Raw genomic sequence first — 21,954 nt, forward strand, 5'->3', positions numbered from 1 at the left:
GTTGGGCTAGCTGGAGTGGGAGCCTGGTCGTCGTCGACACGGTGGTTTCTGGGTGGCGGTGGTTACGGGGCGGGGTGGGATGGTGGTTCTGGGTCTGGGTTTGGGTGAGGATGGTAGTGGGTGAAGCAGCTTAGGTGGCCATGGTTTTTTACTCTTTTTTTTTTTTTTTTTTTTTGCTTTTTTTGGGATAAATTAAATTATAATACGTGTACATTAATCTTAATAAAAAAAATTTACTTATTCAACCGGTTACAAGTTACTTGGGATCATTTTGAGCGGATTGAGTATAAAGGTGGAATTATTAATAAAAAAAACCCAAATGTGGGATTATTCATCACGGATGCCCTAAAGGTGGGATTATTCCCAGCAATTTTACCAAAAATAAATCAAATCCATGTGGGTGTGAAGAGAGATTATATATGAAATCATAATATCAAAACAAATCCTACATGATAATGATTACATAATTCAAAGACAAGATCAAAGATATTTAACTTTAACTACATAAATAGTAATTGGGTAGAATTCAAGAAAACGAAGGTAGTACAAAGATTAAATACATGTACATAGGACCTAAATATTTACAACATGATTGGCCTCGCATCCAAGCCAATGTCAATATGTGTGAGTGAGGACAAGCTCAATTACCTGGCGCAGTCATTGGCAACTTCATGTTTGACATTACTTGTGCAGTGGAGTTTGTGTACAAATTTAGCTACATGTAAGCAAATATTGAATACATCAGATACTAAGTAGTACATTGTAACCATTCTGTATGAAACAATCTCTCCCTTTTAAACATGTTTCATTTGTTTTCGGTAGCAAGAATTAAAAAAAAAAAAAAATCAATAAAAGTAACACAGGAACAGCAGAAAATTCATACAGATCAATGATAAATAGTTATTGAGGCAACTTTGCAGAAAGTACAACAAAATGACAAAAGTAAGATCATGAATAGAGTAACACAGGAACAGCAGAAAATTCATACAGATCAATGATAAATAGTTATTGAGGCAACTTTGCAGAAAGTACCACAAAATGACAAAAGTAAGATCATGAATAGCCTAAAGGCTAGGGGTGTTCAAAAAGCCCTGACCCGCTGACCCGATAAATTTAACCGGGTATTTTTTCTGTTTTTCCCAAATTTAATGGGCCGGGTACCCAACCCGGAAAAAAGAAGCTTAGCGGGTTGGGTCATAGGCCGATCTTTGTGTTAAGCGGGTACCCGCTGACCCGTTAACATTTTTTTTCTTTGTTAAATACAAGGTTATACGGAGTATATATTGTTATTTGCTAGACAATTAGGTTTTATGTGTACAGCCGCCACACTCTCCTCCCCCCTCTCTCTCTCTCTCCCTCTCCTCCCCCTCTCTCTCCTTCACTGGTCACTCACAGTCACAACTCACGCGCAGTACGCTACCCACCTCCTCTTCTCTTTCTCTCTCTTCTCTTTCACTCACAGACGCAAACAAAACCCAGCAAGAATCATCATCAACCCATTAAGAATCATCATCAACCCAGCGAGAATCGTCATCAACCACCAAGAATCTTGGTGCCTTTGCTATTGCAGTTGAATCCCACCGCAAGAGAAGGAAAAAATTAGGAGAGGGAAGAAGATGGTTGATGATGTTATTTGATGGTTGGTATTGATGAATGATGATATCATGATGTAAAATCAAGGGAGTTAGGGAGTAGCTTAACGAAATCTGGATTTTGTTTTGATTTTTTTATTTATTTATTTTTTTAATTAAATCTTTAATAAAGATCTATTGTTAGTTGTACTTAACTTCTTCTAATTGTGTGTATTTTTTTAATTGTACTTCTAATTGTGTGAGCTCTGTGAAGTTTGGGTAGTATATTTTGGATTATTTATCATTTTTCACATTTTGAGCAAATTATTGTTCTCTCAAATCCGGATACCATATGACCCGACTCGAGAAAAGCGGGTACCCGAAACCCGGGTACCCGGTCTTCTCGGCTCGGGACATGGGCCGAGTATCAAACTACCCGAAGATTCGAGTACCCGGATTTTCAGGTACCCGAAAACCCGGGTATCCAGATTTGAACACTCCTACTAAAGGCTGCAACAAAATATTGACTCCATTGATATATGATGGGATGATGCGATGCTAACATGGGATTGCTTTTCCCACCCGTATTGATGTACTGATATGCACCGGTTTTTTTGTTTACTTTTATGGTACATTCTAAGGCGACTTGTTGAGCAAAATAGCCAAACTATCCATCATTGAGGCTAAAGTTGTATCCCCGTAAGACCATCTTCAATGGTGAGACTCAACTTTGAGTAATGAAATACAAAATGAGTTGTTTTTTACCTCCATGGTGATACCCAACCCACTTCTCAATTTAGCAACTCATGTGAAGTCTAATTTCTCAATGGTGAGACTTTCTAAAGTATACTAATGTCCCTTTCAATTTATGGCCCACCAAATCATATTTTAAGTATTTTTTAGAAAAAAATAAAATTAAAACTCCAAATGAAAGTTGCTAATTTTAGATACCAAGTTATTGATATCCTTTGCAAAAGATACTCTCTCTCTCCTAAAAAAACTCACTCAAGTCTCACTATTGGAGAGGGTCTACGGAGGGAAAGTCACTCGTGGTAACCTCGAGACATAGTGATATGTGAAGATATCGGTGACATTTTAGAAACACCTATGGTCCTGTTGCAAGTCCCTTAGTAAAAGCAATATCATATTATCATTAGTGATATGCATCTAATATGCATTTTTATCTAATTTACAATTTTTATAAGATTTTGGTAAGATTTTTTTATTTATTTTTTTTTTTTGGTTATTACAAAAAATTTAGCATGGAGGAGGAAATTTTTTGTGGATAACTATACGGATTACCGAATAGTCACTTTTGATTCATGTAATTAACCCACTTATGGAATTGAGGCTTTAACTGATTAATTAGGTTCAGAAGCAGTAGCCAAGTTTCATCTATAGTATTCCAACCCCACATTAGTTTATCTCTGACATAGATTAAACGCTCCTAACCTTTATAAAAAAAATACCCCCCCCCCTTAAACAGTCACCAAGTAACTCCGCTTGTAATTAGTAGCATTCAATGTCGTTGTTGGTCTCGCCTGAATAAAAAAGGAGGGTTGCGGTAGGTTTGTGGCAACCACAAACTTAGCCACATCTTATGGACATTAATCAAAATTTGAGTGTCGTGAAGGCATTCCCTATAAGAAACTAAGTGGGTTGGACATAAGGCAAAGTAGCTCCATGGGGGTTATAAGTGTCAAAAGAAATCTTAGGAGAATTCAAAGGAAGCATGCCACCTAGTAAGGACACATCTTGGTGACAAATGCATTTAGGGATTAAGAGCCAACGCTTATGCCATAAAATGTTGGGAAAATAAAGAGGTGATGAGAATTATGAGTTAAACGAAATGCCAGAGCGGAGGTGAATCGAGAAATTTAAGCAAGCTTGGATACGAAGCAAAGGGAAAGAGGCATCTATAGACTAGAAGACACAACACACAAGATACGGGAAAGGTCAAATGTGTTAAGGATATTGACCAAAAGGTTCTTGTTGAAGACAAGTAAATAAAGCACAGATGGAGGTCTTACTTTGATAGCCTATTCATTGGAGATCGAACCCAAGGTAATACAAGTGTCCATCATGATATGGTTAATTGGAAGCATATGAAAATGACTCAAAAGGGAGAAGTCAGAATGTCACTAAAATAGATGGGATTGAAGATAGCATTCCTATTAAGGTTACAGTCCAACTTGGCATTTCCATTAGCCTAAATTTTCTCTCGTCACAAACTTACCTAGGCTTTCTTTTCATCCCAAATTCTCTATCTTCTTCTTTCCATGCCCATGATTGCAATTTGAATTCCAATTTGTTTTCAGATCTGGTATGCATGATGAAATTTTTTACTTCAATAATTTGTTAAGTCGATTTTTATTTATTATATATTTACTTCAATTTTTATGTTGATTTACGGATATAAAAAAAATAAAATAAAATAAAATTATTTACTTGATTTTCAATAATTAGATTTTTTTTTTTAAAAAAATATATATATATATATTACTGCAATTTTTAACTTCATTTTCTTTTCTTCTTCTTTTTCTTCAATTTTGAATAACAATTGTATACTTCCTCTGTTTTTTTATATATATAGTTGACACCTTTTTATTATCACGCTTGCCAACGCATATTTTTAACGCTTAATAACTTCAATTATCAACATTGTAAAATTATAAAAAGTGGGTATTAATAAAATATACATGTAGACGATTCAAATAAGATCCCACATGATTAAATTTTATCGTATCTATAAATCACAAAAGCGATTCAAAGTGTAGTGTGTGAATAGTGTAAAAGTCAAGCGGTGTGCAACGAGCCCACAACCACCACCAATCACAATGGTGTACGGCAGGAGACCAAGGGAACAGAGACAGCAGCAGAGCACACAACCAGCAGCAAAGAATGCACCCACTACTATAGCAGCACCAACGGCTCAATACAGCAGCAGCAAAGCAGGGGACTTTTGGATTATTTGCCTTTTAATTATGTATGGCACTAGAAGACAAGTAGTAGTAGTTGTAGCCTTTAAGGCCTTGGCCAATTATGTAATAGAGTTAAGTAGTATAAATAGTAGAGAGAGAGAGGAGAAGAGTATCCAGAAAATTGTATTGAGTTTTGGAGAGTGATGGCCTAAAGCCATTGTCACACTTTACAAGCTTTCAGCTTTATTACGCAATACTACTACTACTACAATCTTTCCCCTAATTTTATTTGTGAGACAACTTGAGCGTTCCACTTGGTATCAGATGGCTCCGACCAGAGATGGGGTGTTCGGAGTATCTTTGGGTAATGGGGAAGCGATAAGAGGGCAAGGGCAGTGCCTCGGAGTGAAACTGAAACTTAGTGAGGAGTTGGAAATCGAGGAAGAGTTCCTTCCTCTTCAGCTGGGTAATTCGGACGTGATATTGGGTGTGCAGTGGCCGGAGAAACTAGGAGAGGTGCTCACGAATTGGAAATTGCAAGAGCTAAGCTTCGACCTAGGAGGAAGAACTGTTAAGATCCGAGGCGATCCTAGCTTGGCTCGAACAGGGATTACACTAAAAGCTATGATTAGAATGCTGGAAAAGCAAAAAGGTGTGTTGGTTGAATGTAATCATGGAGGAAACCAATTCAGACTCTGACCATGAGGTGCCTGAGTTTTTAAAGGGGGTGTTGAGGGAATTTCAGGTGGTGTTTGACAGCCCAACCGGACTACCTCCGGAGAGAGGGCATGAGCATGCCATAGTCCTCAAAGAGGGCAGCAATCCCGTTAGTGTACGGTCGTATCGGTACCCTCAATTTCAGAAGGATGAAATCGAGAAGCTAATTCGGGAAATGGTAGAGGCGGGAATTATACGGCACTCCACGAGTCCTTTCTAAGTCCCGTTCTTCTTGTGAAAAAGGACGGCTCGTGGCGATTTTGTGCAGATTACCGCGCCTTAAACAAAGAAACGGTGCCTGATAAATACCCCATTCCCGTGATTGATGAGCTCTTAGATGAGCTACATGGCGCGCAAATTTTCTCGAAGCTCGACCTTAAGGCAGGGTATCATCAAATACGAATGAGGCCGGGTGATGCACACAAGACGGCGTTTCGTATCCACGGAGGGCATTACGAGTTCCTAGTTATGCCTTTCGGATTAACGAACGCCTCGGCCACCTTTCAATCCTTGATGAATGAGGTTTTTCGGCCTTATTTGAGCAAGTTTGTGCTTGTCTTCATCAATGACATACTTGTATACAGTTCCAGCCGAGAAGAGCATCTTGAGCACTTGAAGATAGTGTTGGGTACCCTCAAAAGTCACACTCTGTTTGCTAATAAAAAAAAATGCGAATTTGGCAGGGAGATTGTAGCCTATCTAGGTCACATAATTTCAAGGGAGGGCGTGGCTGTTGATCAAGAAAAGATCCGGGCTATGGTAAGTTGGCCTACACCAAAATCCTTACGGGATTTAAGGGGATTTTTGGGGCTCACACGCAAGTTCATGCATCATTATGCTCAAATTGCTCAGCCTTTAACAGAGTAATTAAAAAAGGATAATTATGGTTGGTCCTTGGTGGCGGACGACGCTTTCCAAAAGCTAAAAAAGGCAATGACTTCCGCGCCCGTTTTGGTGATGCCGGACTTCAAGAAGGCCTTTGTAGTAGAGTCCGACGCATCCGGTTTTGGCCTCGGGCAGTATTAATGCAAGATGGCAGACCGGTAGCTTTCTATAGTAAGGTGTTGGGGCCTTCGAGGTGGACTAAGTCGATCTATGAGAAGGAGCTTATAGCGGTGTGCTTGGCGGTGCAAAAGTGGAAACATTACTTACTCGGAAGGAGGTTCATAGTACGAAGCGACCAACAAAGTTTGAAATTCATCACACAACAAAGAGAGGTAGGAATGGAATACCAAAGGTGGGTGAGGAAACTCATTGGGTTTGATTTCGAGTTACAATATAAGCCCGGGGTGGCTAATCGGGTGGCCGATGCTTTGTCAAGGAGGGGTGAGGATGTCAATGAGGGTGAATTGGGGTCATTAGTCACGGTTCAAGGGATTAACTGGGATAAGTTAAAGAAAGAGATTCAAGGGGACGCCACAATTAAAAAAATTCAGAAGGCAGTAGAGAATGGAGTAGGGGGGCAGGAGCAGGGGCTGCTATTATTTAAGGGTCGCTAGGTTATCCCTCGTAATTCGAGTGTGAAGGGGGCATTGCTCAAGGCTTACCATGACTCTCCGGAAGGAGGTCACACAGGGGAAACAAAAACCTACTTGCGCATGGCAGGGGAGTGGTTTTGGATGGGAATGAGGCGTGACGTAGCGGAGTATGTTCGGAATTGTGTAGTGTGTCAGCGCAATAAACACTCCCAGCAATCCCCAGCCGGTATATTGCAACCCTTGCCTATTCCGGAGAGAGTTTGGGATGATATCACTATGGATTTCATCGAGGGTTTGCCGAGGTCTAAGGGAATTGATACTATCTTGGTAGTGGTGGACAGATTGTCGAAGTATGCTCATTTTATTGGACTCCGACATCCATTCACAGCTCAAGGAGTGGCGGAGATTTTTGTGCGAGAGGTGGTGCGATTGCACGGGGTGCCTAATAGCATCGTGACTGAAGGGACAGAATCTTTGTTAGCATATTTTGGCGCGAACTGTTTAGGCTACAAGGGACGAAGTTCCATTGGAGCACCTCATACCACCCACAAACCGATGGTCAGTCGGAGGTGGTGAACAAGAGGTTAGAAACCTACGAGGTGTTTTGCAAGGGAGCATCCCAAATCATGGGCGAGTTGGCTGCCTTGGGCTGAATTTTCATACAACACTTCATCTCATTCCTCGACTCATGAAACCCCTTTTAAGGTGCTCTATGGCAGGGATCCTCCAAGACTAGTGCGCATTGGGCTGGGGCAAACCACTGTGGACTCCGTGGAAGAATCCTTACAAGCTAGGGATGTAATGCTTGATGAGCTCAAGTTCAATTTATTAAGAGCTCAGCGGATCATGAAGGACATGAAGGACGGTGCTGATAAGAAGAGAAGGGACGTGGAATTTCATGTGGGAGATCGAGTTTTTCTTAAGCTTCAACCGTATCGCCAAAGGTCTCTGGCCACGAGACCTTATGAGAAGCTAGCTGCCATATTTTATGGGCCATTTGAGGTGATAGAGCGAGTTGGGAGGGTGGCTTATAGGCTGCTTTTGCTCGAGAAGATGTGCCCAGCTCACCTAACATCCCTACACAAATTACCCCAGAGTTGGAGCTTGTGGTGGAGCCAGCAGAGGTCTTAGATATTAGACCAAAATTGGGGCAGCGAGAAGGGTTGGACGTGCTCATTCAATGGCATGGCTTACCACCTGGGAAGATGCAGCAGCAATTAACTCTCAATTTCCTCTTTTCCACCTTGAGGACAAGGTGGCGCTTTTGGGGGGGAGTATTGCAACGAGCCCACAACCACCACCGATCACAATGGTGTACGGCAGGAGACCAAGGGAACAGAGACAGCAGCAGAGCACACAACCAGCAGCAAAGAATGCACCCACTACTATAGCAGCACCAACGACTCAATAGGCAGCAGCAAAGCAGGGGACTTTTGGATTATTTGCCTTTTAATTATGTATGGCACTAGAAGACAAGTAGTAGTAGTTGTAGCCTTTAAGGCCTTGGCCAATTATGTAATAGAGTTAAGTAGTATAAATAGTAGAGAGAGAGAGAGGAGAAGAGTATCCAGAAAATTGTATTGAGTTTTGGAGAGTGATGGCCTAAAGCCATTGTCACACTTTACAAGCTTTCAGCTTTATTACGCAATACTACTACAATCTTTCCCCTAATTTTATTTGTGAGACAACTTGAGCGTTCCACGGTGTCAACTAAAAAATGTTCAATTTTCCAAGAATTACTTCTTCATGCTTTTTTTTTTCTTTTTTAACTTCTTTTGACAAATATATTACTATGGTTTTTCAGATTACTATGTAGTATTACCCATAAGTTCAATCATCTAAGTTTTTAAATAGTACTTTCATGTGATTTTGTTGATTAAATGGGTGAAAATAAAAATGTGGGATTTTTGTCTTGACTGGGCTTAATAATATTGGGATAAATTTCATGTTTGTTAATCAGATTTTGCTTTCATGATTTTATTGGGATTGATCAGATTTTAATAATTTTAAGGAAAAAAGAAAAGGAAAAAAAAATGATTGTGAGATTAAGGAATTGAAATACATATTTTCCTTACAAGAATAAATTTCCCAAGTAATAAAATACCGTGTGCCAAACCTGCTATAAATGAGTCTCGTTAATAGTTTCCCCTCTAAAATTACTACCCCTTAACAAATCTTCTCGTAATCATTAACCCTCTAACCATTCCCTTAAATCCAGGTAAGCCCTAATAAAAGATATATAGAATAAAAGTATCAATGAGGAAGCAATTCACATTATCAGTTTGTTTGGACAGCAAAGTGGAGGATAAAGGGAAGGGAGGGAAGAAGAAGGAAGGGTGAGGAATGGAAGGAAAGGGAGAAGTTAAGGTTACATTTTCCCTCCAAATCTTTCCAACATTGGAAGGATTTGGTTATTTAAGGAGGGAAAATGAATCCTTCCATTTCTCCTCCCTTCCCTCCAATATCAAAAGCATTTCTCCTCCCTTCCCTCCAATATCAAAAGGTATTCAAAGAACAGAGGATGAATCCCTTCTGCTCTCTTCTCTTATTTTCCCTCCAATCCTCTCAATCCAAATAATGCGTAAAAGGAAAAAATGTTGCATAAAAAATAATAATAAAACAAGTATTTTAAATGAAGGAAAAGATAAATCTTGCACATTATATGGAAAGTCCATAAAACAATAAATCGGACTAGAACAAACAACAGATTACTCTATAATATAGAAAATTACCTCATTTACAATCGCTTCACCTTTTTTCAACAACTCTTCTTGTGTCACTGCTGCATGATCCTTTGTTGACTTGATCATTTCTTTTATGGAATCAACCTAGACATTAATAAAAACAAAAGACAACTTAAACGTCTTGAAATGTAAGATACCTATTACACCAGCAATCTTAAAAACTTTGTAACTATAGAATAGATTACCTCAGCTACCACAGTTTCAATCTTCCTTCCCCGTGTTTCTAGATCATGTTTCCGTGATTCTGCCTCCAACTTTGCATTATTCAATAACCTTGTGTCCTCTTCATGTCTCAGCTTTGCCTCCTTTTCTATGAGAAGTTTTTGTTCATCCGACTGTCTAGCTGTGAAAAGCAAAGAATAAGTTGTAGGCAAAACAATGTCTGAAAAGAAACAAAGCAGCTACTCAGGAATCTCAAAAGATAAAAACCTTTGGACTGGGATTCAACTACTTTGGCTTCAAGTGATTTCTCCAGCATTTTATCATCACTCAACTTAGACTTCAGTTGCTTAACATCCTTTTCAGTAGATTTGTAAGAATTCACCTGTAAGAGTACCCAACTTTTGTCAATTAACAATTACATAACTAAGCATATACATATTTCTCTTGTAACGTTGGTGTTTGACACAAATGCTACCACACAGTGCCCAAACCCAATGGCAGATTACTGGGATGCCAATTTAAAACTATGGTATAATAAACACTAATGGATGAAAGACAGCCAAAAGATGGAAATCAGTATATTTGGCATTTACTACAATTCTTTCCAAATCATAATTTCTTATCCTTTCTTAGAGTGTTTATTAGGATACTTGGCGAATGAATTATTAAGATAATAAAGGGAACCGGAGTTGAAACTTTGGCAGACCTCTGAGGCTCAGAAGTTGTTTGCTAAACACTTCCAACGTGGCATGTACTAATTGAAATTTATGTTCGTTTTACAAATTTTCATTACTAAACTAGTGAGTAGCTTGGGATACTACATCTGTAGTTGTGCAAGTGCTAATTTTTAAGAACATTTAATAGTGTGTATGTAGTATGTATATTCCACACTTTTATAGTATAATATTATTTAGTGTGCAACATTAAAGCATAATTGACTATTTGCCTAGATGGTTAAACAATAACATTTCTTTAAAGAGGTCAAGGGTTCAAACCTTCTCATCCATATAATTTTTTCCAATATAGTTGAGGCAACATTAAGTATTTTAGAGGTGCGGATGATGTGGCATATTAAGGTGGCATAATAAGGAGTTGAGTGACGTGGCGTGGCGTAGCGAATAGGTCTACGTGGCGTAGAGACGTTTTTAGAAACGCCTTTTAATATATTAGTATATATTTTAAAATTTAATTATATTAAATAAAGAATCTTATTATTCAATTTCAATAACATTCTATCATGAACCCTAAAAAAACATGCTACAAAATGCACAAAAGATAAAGATTTGAGTCATTTTCGTAACTCTTATATAGCATGAATCTCTTCACTCTTTCCCCTACAAACTTCCTTTCCATAGTAATAATGATGCACTAATTCAATAATTCATTGATTTTTAGGACCCCTAAAAAATGTGAATCTCTTCACTCCTTCCGGCCATCATATGGATGTTCCTTTCCAATTTAAGTTATCGTGTGTGTTGTACCTAAGCATTTAAGGGATCATTTGGTAAAAGGGATGCAGGTACATTATTTCCCTAGGATTATGTATGGTTGGGTTTTGTGTGCATCTCTACCCCTTTAACTATATTAGGTTTCATCAAAACAATTTTTAATTTCACTCCGCTCTCTTGGAGTTTTAATTTCCTCATTCCATTCAACAACCCTCATATATACATAAACACGGTACACTCCAGCCCCGAGACCACCGAATTCTTTGCAATTTACCTTTATTACCTTTATAACATTGACGGCATAGTTTGTTATACACTTATACCCTCATTTGGCCCACTAAAACCTACCAGCTTATAGTATTATATTAAGGGAGGCCACCACAGCCTACCCACTTGTATTGTTGGGTCACTTGTCCTACCTTTACACACTCTTTCTTAGCTTGTATTGTTGGGTCACTTGTTTTACCTTCACACACTCTTTCTTAGGGGCTTAATTCTCGTGCAAACATAAGTGTAATTTAAGAAAATGAAAATAGTATGATTTATATTAAAGGGGCTTTGGTTACTTTGCTTTCCTTACCTTTTCTTGATTTTACTCCTTTCTTTAAAATTGAACCCAACAATTTGACATTTGCCACTGTTCACTTTTTTTTTTTCACATTTGCCACTCCATGTATTTTAAAATTATCTGAACTTATTGTTTTTTTATTTTCCATTCCTTTGTATAAATAATTAGGATATTGTTATTTGGATGGAGGAGCAAAAATGTTCCTCACAACGACAATGTGTGTGTGTGTGTGTGTACATTATATTTTGGGATGATGATATTGTTACTATTTTAATGGTTGAAGTTCTTTACACTTTCTATTTTAATGTGTTCCTTGACTTCCTGATAGTTATTTACACATTTACATTATTCTATTTTCGACAAACCTCATTAAATAATTTACCCACATTACCCCTATATATTTACCCCTTTCATTTTTAAAAAAAAAAAAAATTACCCCATTTTATCACTTTCTTTTACTTATCTTTTCCTATATTCACCTACCTTTTTCCACCCTCTTACTTTGTCCACCTTTTTTTCCACATACTCACCACATCAACATACTCTCTCCAATTATCTTAATTTGTGTGCAAACTGTAGCTGTAAAAATCTTATGGGAATAAAAAAAATATATTACTTCAGCTGGCGGAATAATCGAATATATGCCTAGGATCTATATCTCTTACATTCTGAAACAGATTAAAATACAAGACTGATTACAAGAAACAAACCTGTTCTTGTATTGCTTGCATCTGAGCCAACTGCTTCGTCATTTTCTGCGAAGCCTGAGATAAGCAGCACATAGGGTGACTTGTGAATTGCCTTCCTTAAAATTCTCCACTTCACAAATTCATAGCAGTCCAACTTCATTATGCACAATGCATGGAGGGAAACAGAAACTATTGATACTTGTGGCAAATTTTTTAGTTAACATGAGCAATATATTAATCGTGTAGCATATTAACATAATCATAGTTTCAATGGCTTAGTATACAGCCAAATTCTAAATTAACAAAAAATATAGCAGTCTAATCTTGGAAATTAGAAAACCAAAAGCATAAAACCACATCCTTACCTCTTGATGTAAACAACGTAGTATTTCAATCTTCAATTTCTAGAAAAATAAATCATGCTAGAACTTATACTACCTTTAACAGTTAAAAGTACAATAAGTTTCATCTCTCCAATCAACAATCAACAAGGCTACCAATCAAATCATTTCATGTCAACAAATCAAAGTATTCTACACAGCCAACTGACGATAAATTAGTCATCTCTAAGACAAGAAATGACAATAAATCAATCATCTCTAAAACAAGAAATGAAATCAGTACGCAAGCCATGTGGAATGAACAGAGATGATTATATTAAATAAAATAAAATAAATTAAGGTATGCAAGGTTGCAAACTATGAAACTAATATGGAAAGCAAAGACAAATATTACAAATAAATCTTAAAATTAGATCTGCAAGCCATGCGACACAATGCATAGGAAATGATCATATACCACAAACAAAAATAAGACTATCACATATTACCTTTGTATAAACCTCCAAAACTGTAGTCTTTTCTTGAAAACTTTGGAAAGCTAGCCTTTCAGAATCTTTTGCCTCCATTTGAACTACTTTTTTCTCCTCTAACGTCCTCTACCATATGTAAGAAGTGAAGTGATTAGTTCCAAGACTTTCAGAATATCAGATGAATATAGAACATAACAAAATCAATTAAGATAATATTCCATTGCACATCTGCTTCTCCACCCCCCCCCCCCTCCCGTCCCAGCGGCCTTTAAAATTAATTATACTTGTATGTAAAAGACCCAAGGAAAGGAGAGAAAGAAATGTTAACATGTTTGGATGAAATATATTCAAGGCACAAATGCCTCAAGTGAGCATCTAAAATATAATCATACAAAGAGACCTTATAAAACACAGCTTCAAAAGCAAATACTATATAGTTTAAAACATCTCGATCAGGGAAATCAAGTTGATCGTTTTTAGCACAAACGAAAAGTATTGCAAGGAAACCAACATATCTATTAATCCAGAGTCATATCAGATGGGAAGAAATAATATTTCTGATATCCTCATGGATAAATGTGCAGTACTATGGTGTATCATATTAAAACAGCAAGTTACGTGCATGATTTTCCTCATCATGTGCATTGTCAACACACTTACGCACTCTATATAATACTTCTTTATATTTTTTTCAACAAAGAAAGTAAATTAGTGGGAGGAAGAAGCTGAAAAGACAGAGCCCAATTGATCCTATATTCTTAATAATTAACAAATCTTGATGCGCTGCTCAAGATGTCAAATTTCATGAAAACTTTTTTAAGAGCCAAAAAAGAGTACCAGACTATGTCTTTAGACCATAACATTATAGAGATACTTTTTAAGCTAAAAAACAATCATGAGTTGCAGAAATAACAATTTGTAGTTCTATCAACAATGAATAAACAGCTAAAATACAGTTGAACTATAAAACTGAGTACAGTTTACAGCTGGCAGAGTTTATACCTGAAGTTTGTCTGGTGATTGCACAATTTTAGAACGTAAAGTAGCATTCTCTTGTGTAGCTTGGATGAGTTCATACTCTGACCTTTTAACCTTAATGAAAGAAAAATCAAACCTATCAGCAGTTACTTACAGAAACAAAGGGATGTTCACTACATCAAGAATATATGAAACTACTTTTGACAATGTCATTAAGGGTACAATTCAAACACTATTGCACCAGATCTTGTAATAGATATTGAATAAACAAACCACTTTAAAACAAGCAAATTTATTTGGTCTATCACTTCAGCATTATATACTGCACAGTTGACTCAAGATTTGTGCTAGATATGATTGCAAATTTTTATAAACACCTGGCAACCCAGTACTATATGTTGGTTGCAAATTCACTTACAAAGCCATTTTTGCTCACTGGTAACAAAATTATAAGTTAAAAGTGTGAAAAAGCAACCACCTTAAGCTAGTAATAACAATGGAAGGGTATTACACGAGCACCAAAGTAAACAATGTCAATGTATAAGAAACAATTATCCCTAAGTCCCTAACTGAAAAAAAAAATAAAAAATAAAATAAAAAAAAATAATTGAGAAAACGTGATAACTTGAAAGAAGGAAACTAACAAAGTTCTTACAGTGTTTTCCAATTCTTCAGCCTTCTCCTTCATTGCTTGACGCTCCTTCCTCAAAATCAACTGATAGCTGTTGAGATTATCAAGGTTTTGCTGCAATTCCTTTACCTTAGCCTCAGCTTCTTGGACCAAAGGCTTTTCCCTTTCTCTTGCTTCATTGAATGCTGCAATTTCTTCTCCTAACTGCATTAAATATTATAATTAATCAAAACATATTTCCACCCATGTTTTCAACTTTTACGGAGATATTTTTAATAAAGCATGTCACCAGTGAAATTTTATCCTCCCGTTGCTTGCGCTCCTCTTCTAGTACATTGAGTTCTTCAGCAAATGGCTTTAGCATACCCAATTTTGAATCTCTGTCCCATTGGCAACGCATATATAACAGATATCAGAATAACAAAGATAGCTACAATATACAAATGATCCATTATTGAGAAAACACAAAGCATACAAGACAATAAAGTCACAAGTAATTACACTACTTAAACACTAACATCATTGAAACTATAGCGTAATCGACCTTTTTTATGAACATGGTAATTGTCACTACTTCCAATAAAAACACGATTCAAGTTTGCGCTGAAGGATCACCAACTTTGACCATCAATTTGTCAAGATATGCAAGGACATACGATATCAAAATCATTGCAGCAAGATTTGTCTGATTATGGACTTTCAAAGATCATTTTGTTAAAGTATTTATAGTTTACAAGATGTAAGGTCAAAAACCACATCACATTATTCTTCAGTGGAAACACCTTTATCGTGAAATTTTCAATAAAAACCTATTTTGGCCCCTATTTGGACCTTCACCAGGCAGCTCTCAAATATGTTATGGACAATAGCCATGATATCAAAATGAGTAAGATGCTAGAAAAAGTATGTAATAGGTCATTTTATGGCCCGTAGAAAGGGCAAAGGGTTATTAAATGTATGTTACTCCCTTCGTTCTCATATAATTGACACATTAAAATGGGCATGGAGTTTAAGAAATGTGTTGAGTGAGGTAGTTTTATTGAATTGTTTATTGTAAAGTGAAGTTAGTCGAATGTTATTTTATTCATAGATATAGTGCATGGGCCATAGTAAAGAGAAGTTAGTGAAGTGGGGATAAGGCTTATTTTAATATAGACCTTAAAAGTGATGGGTCATTGTGTAAGTTAGAAAAACAATTAAATATTAGTGGGTCCTAGCCATTTTCAGTAAAGTGTCAATTATTCGGGAACGGACGAAAAAAGGAAAGTGTGTCAATTATTTTAAAATGGGGGAAATAATCAAATATCAAAAAATGCTTAATTAAGTGATTATTAAACAAAAAATTGTAATGATTGTAGTTTATGACAATTTCAATGATATTAAGATAGAAATAACAGTCAAATTTAACAACGTTACACCACAAAAATTGAACAAGCAACTTGCCAAATTCAAACTGGCTAAAAAGGCAGATACTTCCTATGTTCCTCTATTATTGCAACATAGGTGGGGGATACAGATTTTAAGAAGAGGAGAAATAAAGAGGAATAAAGATTTGGACCCACGTGATGAGGAGAGACAAGGAATTTGTTGCAATATTTGTGAAACTTCCTAAAATGGTAACTATTGCAAATTGCAATATTTCTAGAACGGGGGAAGTATAATCTTTAGGTAAATTTGGTTTTGACTTCCTTTCTTTTATCTCTTTATTAAAAAAAACCACCTTTATTAATTTTTATGTTTTTTTTATATATTTAGGGGTCGTTTGGTTCGCACGGGGTAATCGGAATGGAATGAACAAAGCGAAAGAGAAGGAATGGAATGAAAATACCTAAAATTTGGGGTGTTGTTTGTTTTAAAAACAAAGGGAATGAGACCCACCAGTCCCACCAGCACACCACCACCACACAACCACATTCATTCTCCAACGTTCCCACCACCAAACCAGCCACACCTCCCTCACCCTTCGCCTCCCTTCTTCGGCCATCCCGCCCCTCGCAAAACCTTCCACAGCCCGAAAAAACCCTAATCGAAAAAACCCTAGATCGACGAGGGGTTTATGAAGTGGCGGAGGAATGCTTTTGCGGGGAAGGGGACAGGCGGCGAGGGTCGGGGAAGGGTCGGTGAGGGTGGTGGGAGGGCTGTGCGGCGGTTTTACGAGGATAGGGAGGGGTTTTGCGGGGCTGTGGGATGTTTTGCGGGGGAGGGGGAGGGCGGCAAGGGTTGGGGGAAGGGCAGCGGTGGTTGGGGGAGGGGCGGCGGTGGTCGGGGTAGTGTCGGCGGTGGTAAGGTGGGCTGGTTTCCGGTGGTGTTGGTAGGTGTGAAGGTGGTGATGTGGTGGTGTGAAGGTGGGTAGGGAATGAGAATGGAAATACCTAGGGGGGTGGGGAATGAAGTTAGAGGGATTTGGGGGAATGAAGGGGGTAAAGGGAATGAAAGAAAGTGCTTAACAAACAACAACAAAGGGAATCGAGGTGATTGATTCTCATTCCCTTTCCTGAATACCCCAACCAAACGGCCCCTTAACTAATTCTTTTTTGGTTTTCCTGAATACCAACAAGACTCGGGTATGTATTTTTTCCCCTTGTATGCATATTTACACTTAATTTTTGTCCTAAACAATGTATCTTCAACATCCCCATTTTCATAAGAACAAATTGGTTAACAATTCAGATTTATTGTAAATAGCAATAAATGGGCATGAAAAAATAAAGGACAATTACATATTTTGAGTAGTGATTAACGCTTTTTTAGACGGAATCCGTAAACTGGATAGCAAAACCAGCATATGAGAAAAATAAAAGGTAGTAAAATTTAATAAAATTTTAAAAGGTACTCATTTCAATAAAGTGAATGACAAAAGAAAAATAGTTTTTTTTTAATCTTTATCATCTCCCAGGAAATTTTTGAAATGAAGTAATAGTCAACTCAGCATAGAGCATGAACTCAGTTTCGGTGCGAGGGTGTAGCCAGTATACCACATGTTTGTAAGAGATTAAGGGCATATTTCGCATAATTCCCTACCGTTCATGAAGGTAAGCATTATTCTATCACATTTCGCGTAATTCCCTAGAGTTCATGAAGGTAAGCATTATTCTATCACATATTGCGTAATTCCCTACGGTTCATGAAGCATACAGAATTTAGACACACAACCCAAATACCAACCCAATCTGATACCATTAAAATTTAGAAAACTAATTTGAAATATGAAATTGAACAAGTAAACAACAAGCAGGCAACTCACTTATGAAGGAAGAAGTTGATGATAGCAGAGGCAAACTTGACAGTACGATTGGAGTCGGGGTGGATCAAATCAGGTAAGGTGAAACTAATTGGGCACTCAATTGCAGCTAAAACATCCTTAATTTTCCTATACAAATTGATTGCTCTAATGGCATCAACATGCATATCAGGATTCTCGAACCGCTCCAACGCCTCAAAATCGACCTGACTAGGATCCTCCCTGCAGAAATTCAAATTGAAAATGTCATTCAAAACAGCTAAAAAATGAAATTAACAGAAAGACAAATTAGGGTAGGGCTAAAATTAACTGGAGAGAATCGAGGTGAAGTAACAGGGAAGAGTAGAGATTGAAGACGAAATTAGAAGTAGGGTTAGTGAGATCGGAATCGGAGATATTGATAATTTGGTATTCGGCTAAAATTCCGATGATTTCGGGGCGAGCCAGAACTGGAAGCGAGTACATTGATTGCGTTGTTGCCATCGAAATCCCAAACTCAAAAATCCACCACAGCTCTCAACTTCTCAAGAACCCTAAGTCCCTAACTCTTGAATTGAGTCTAATTGATTGGTTATTTGGTTTGTTTTCACCTTTTTGAAAAGATAAGTGGAATTTCTGTTTCTTAGGGCTTGTGTAATGCCACTAATTTGAATCTTAAATTCCCAGTTTTTTTTTTAATTTTTAGTGCATATATATATATATATATATATATATACGGGGAGGTTCCGCTAAAAACAGTGCTTATGGTGAAAACTAAAAACAAGCAATCTTAGCCATTGAATGTTCACTAGATAATCTGATGGTGTGAAACAACCCAGAGGTCACTATATACAAAAATAAGGTAATTATATCGAGTTATATTAATTTTGATGACATTTACACCGAGGTCACTATATATAGAAATAAGGTAACTATATCAATTTTTACAATATTTACTTAGAGGTCACTATATACAAAAATAGGGTAACTATTTCAATTTTAACCACATTTACATAAAGGTCACTATATACAAAAATAAGGTAACTATATCAATTTTTACAACATTTACATTAAGGTCGCTATATACAAAAATAAGGTAACTACATCGACTAAGTTTTTGACACCATTTACATAAAGGTCACTATATACAAAAAGAAAGGTCACTATATATAAAAATAAGGTAACTACGTCGATTTTGACAACATTTACATAGAGATTGTTATATACAAAGATAAGGTGACTGAAATAAAACTTACAAAATTTCCATGATACTAAGGTCCTTATATACGGAAATAAGGTAACTATATATAAACTTAGGGTAATTATATCAATTTGACGCCATTTACCCATAGGTCACTAAATATAAAAATAAAGGGTATTAAAAAAGTCTATGTAGGATTCGAACCTACATCCCGTGATTACACGGTGCTCGACCAATTGAGCTAATAGGCTTTCAACATGCCAAAAACGTAGATGCTTACAACCAAAACATTTGTCTTATCAGATAACGCATGACGACATAGTACTTTATAGATGCAACACCATAGACAAATACATAGTCCTGCAAAGACGGACCACATTTATGAAAAATTACTAATATTAATCCAATAAACATGAAATTGAAAACAGAAAACCAACATCATAGCTAATCAAAATACAGCAAGATTGGGAATTTTGAGAATTTAACAAACAAGGTAAAAATTGAGCTGCAAAAAACAATTAAAACTAACCTTGACAACATATTCGTGGACTGATTTTGGGCCAGAAGAGTCAATCGCCATAAAACTTGGCATTAATAAATTGTTGAGGCTATTATTATTTTTAACATGCAGCCATAAATCATAAATCGCACAGGATTCACTGATATAGCATCAGAAATCACAATTATAATTCTTGTTTAAACTAACATTCTACAAAAGATTGCTCCCCAATTCATAGATTATCCTAGCTATTGATGGCACCACATTCAGATTCGATCTTCTTTGAATTAGCATTAGCTCAATTCTTCACTCATTTCCTAAAACATTTAAAAATTATATGCTGGATTAAAAAGACGAATGTCACTTAGTGTAATGTAATTACAAGCAAAATCTCAAGACTTACCCTCTGTTTTGTAGAGTTCCAATACTTAAATACAAGCCACTTCCAATGTTCAATTTCAATTGTTGGCAGGCAAGCACGTTCTGCATCTGTCAAAGATTTGTTTAATAGTAAAATGACCGGCCTTCAATCTTTCTTTTAAATGCCTATAAAGTGCACTGCATTGATCTTTATCACTTTGGAAATGTGTGCGGCCTGTGCGCCTAGATTCATACTTTGCCTGTAAAAAAAAATCAAGGAAACTGAAATAAAACATATACATTAAAAAAAAAAAAAAGACTTGTGTCTGACCACCTTCAACAAAAATATCAATTGCAAACTCCAAAAAACAGTTATTACACTAGATAGCATAAGCATTAAGCTGAACTTCCAGTATAACAATGCAGACATAACATCCGAATAAACAAGATCAAAGCAATTACCTTTGCTAGCAATTTAGCAACCATTTTGAGAATCAAGGACAAAGCTGGTTGGTAACTTTGTATGTATACGGTGTAGAACCTAACCTACTAACAACAATCTGATTGATGATAGAGGCCAGAGAGTCTCAAGGAAGCTATATGAATTAGAAGGGGCTAATGATAATCTATAGAGTTGCTTACTATTTTTTTGAGAAGGTTTATAATAAAAATGTCAGGCTTTATTTGCACTAATAACGAATCACTCATCATGAGAACATAATGAATGAATTACACTTGCAGACTTAAACTATAGCTTTAATAAACAATGGATTACAAGATTTGCGGTACTAGTAAACTTGTAGACTTTAAAAAAATGACCAGTTTATTATCAATTACTTACTTTTGCTAAAATCAACATAAGCCATAGACTGTAATTTGCTAAAATCAACTATTTCATGTTTGCACCATTAGTCACTCCAACCAACTATGCAAGTCCAAGTAACATTCACCATAAACTATATGGAAGAATAACAACAATTCGTCTTTGGCTAAAAGATAGAAATTGAAAAGCAGTGGCTCTATTTTGATATATTTTGAAATTGTAACACCATATCATCTAATTTAGCATTAGCTGCAGAAATAATTGTAGATTCAGAAACATTAACAACCAGCTAATATTGACTAATTATATGCAGATCAGAACATACTTTACTATTTAATACATGCAGCTAGCAATCGCATTTACAGAAGGCTTTATCCAAAACATGAAAGAGAGAGAAAGAATTGCTTGAAATTTAAGAGAGAGAAGATGTGTGAAGGAGGAAGAAGTGAGCGTATGTCTAATACACGAAATTAATCTCCTCCGTTAGATTAGAATCAATGGTCTAGATTACTTGTTTTTAGTTTTCAGCCTTAGACTTGTTTTCACATGATCCATTCCCTATATATATATATATATATACGGGGAGGTTCCGCTAAAAACAGAGCTTATGGTGAAAACTAAAAACAAGCAATCTTAGCCATTGAATATTCACTAGATAATCCAATGGTGTGAAACAACCCAGATGTCACTATATACAAAAATAAGGTAATTATGTCAAGTTATATTATTTTTGATGACATTTACACCAAGGTCACTATATATAAAAATAAGGTAACTATATCAATTTTTAAAATATTTACTTAGAGGTCACTATATCCCAAAATAAGGTAATTATATCAATTTTGACCATATTTACATAAAGGTCACTATATACAAAAATAAGGTAACTATATCAATTTTGACCACATTTATACAGAGGCCACTATATATAAAAATAAGTTAATTATATCAATTTCGACAACATTGACCACATTTATATAGAAGTCACTATTTACAAATATAAGGTAACTATCATCAGATAACTTTTCCTTCTTCTCCTTGTCATCAAATAACTTCTCCTGCTCCTGCTTGTTATCAGATAATTTTGTAATAGCCAAATTGTGATTCTTCCAAGAACCATAAGCTATCCGATT

The 21,954-nt window shown here is 36.4% G+C and overlaps 1 protein-coding gene across 1 annotated transcript; it reads right to left on the bottom strand.

The window, feature by feature from the left end:
• Positions 1-418: 418 nt before the first annotated feature.
• Positions 419-18,567, bottom strand: LOC110706858 (probable kinetochore protein NUF2). Its single transcript, XM_021884838.1, has 11 exons — positions 18,270-18,567; positions 17,963-18,181; positions 15,008-15,098; positions 14,743-14,922; positions 14,112-14,201; positions 13,128-13,235; positions 12,320-12,373; positions 9,861-9,975; positions 9,617-9,774; positions 9,420-9,515; positions 419-715 (listed from the first exon to the last, which is right to left on the bottom strand). The coding sequence occupies exons 1-11, from the start codon at positions 18,440-18,442 to the stop codon at positions 641-643; spliced, it is 1,359 nt and encodes a 452-aa protein (XP_021740530.1). The 5' UTR covers positions 18,443-18,567; the 3' UTR covers positions 419-640.
• Positions 18,568-21,954: the final 3,387 nt, after the last annotated feature.

Source organism: Chenopodium quinoa, unplaced genomic scaffold (genome assembly GCF_001683475.1).
Source record: "Chenopodium quinoa cultivar QQ74 unplaced genomic scaffold, ASM168347v1, whole genome shotgun sequence".
Classification (NCBI taxonomy): Eukaryota; Viridiplantae; Streptophyta; class Magnoliopsida; order Caryophyllales; family Amaranthaceae; genus Chenopodium; species Chenopodium quinoa.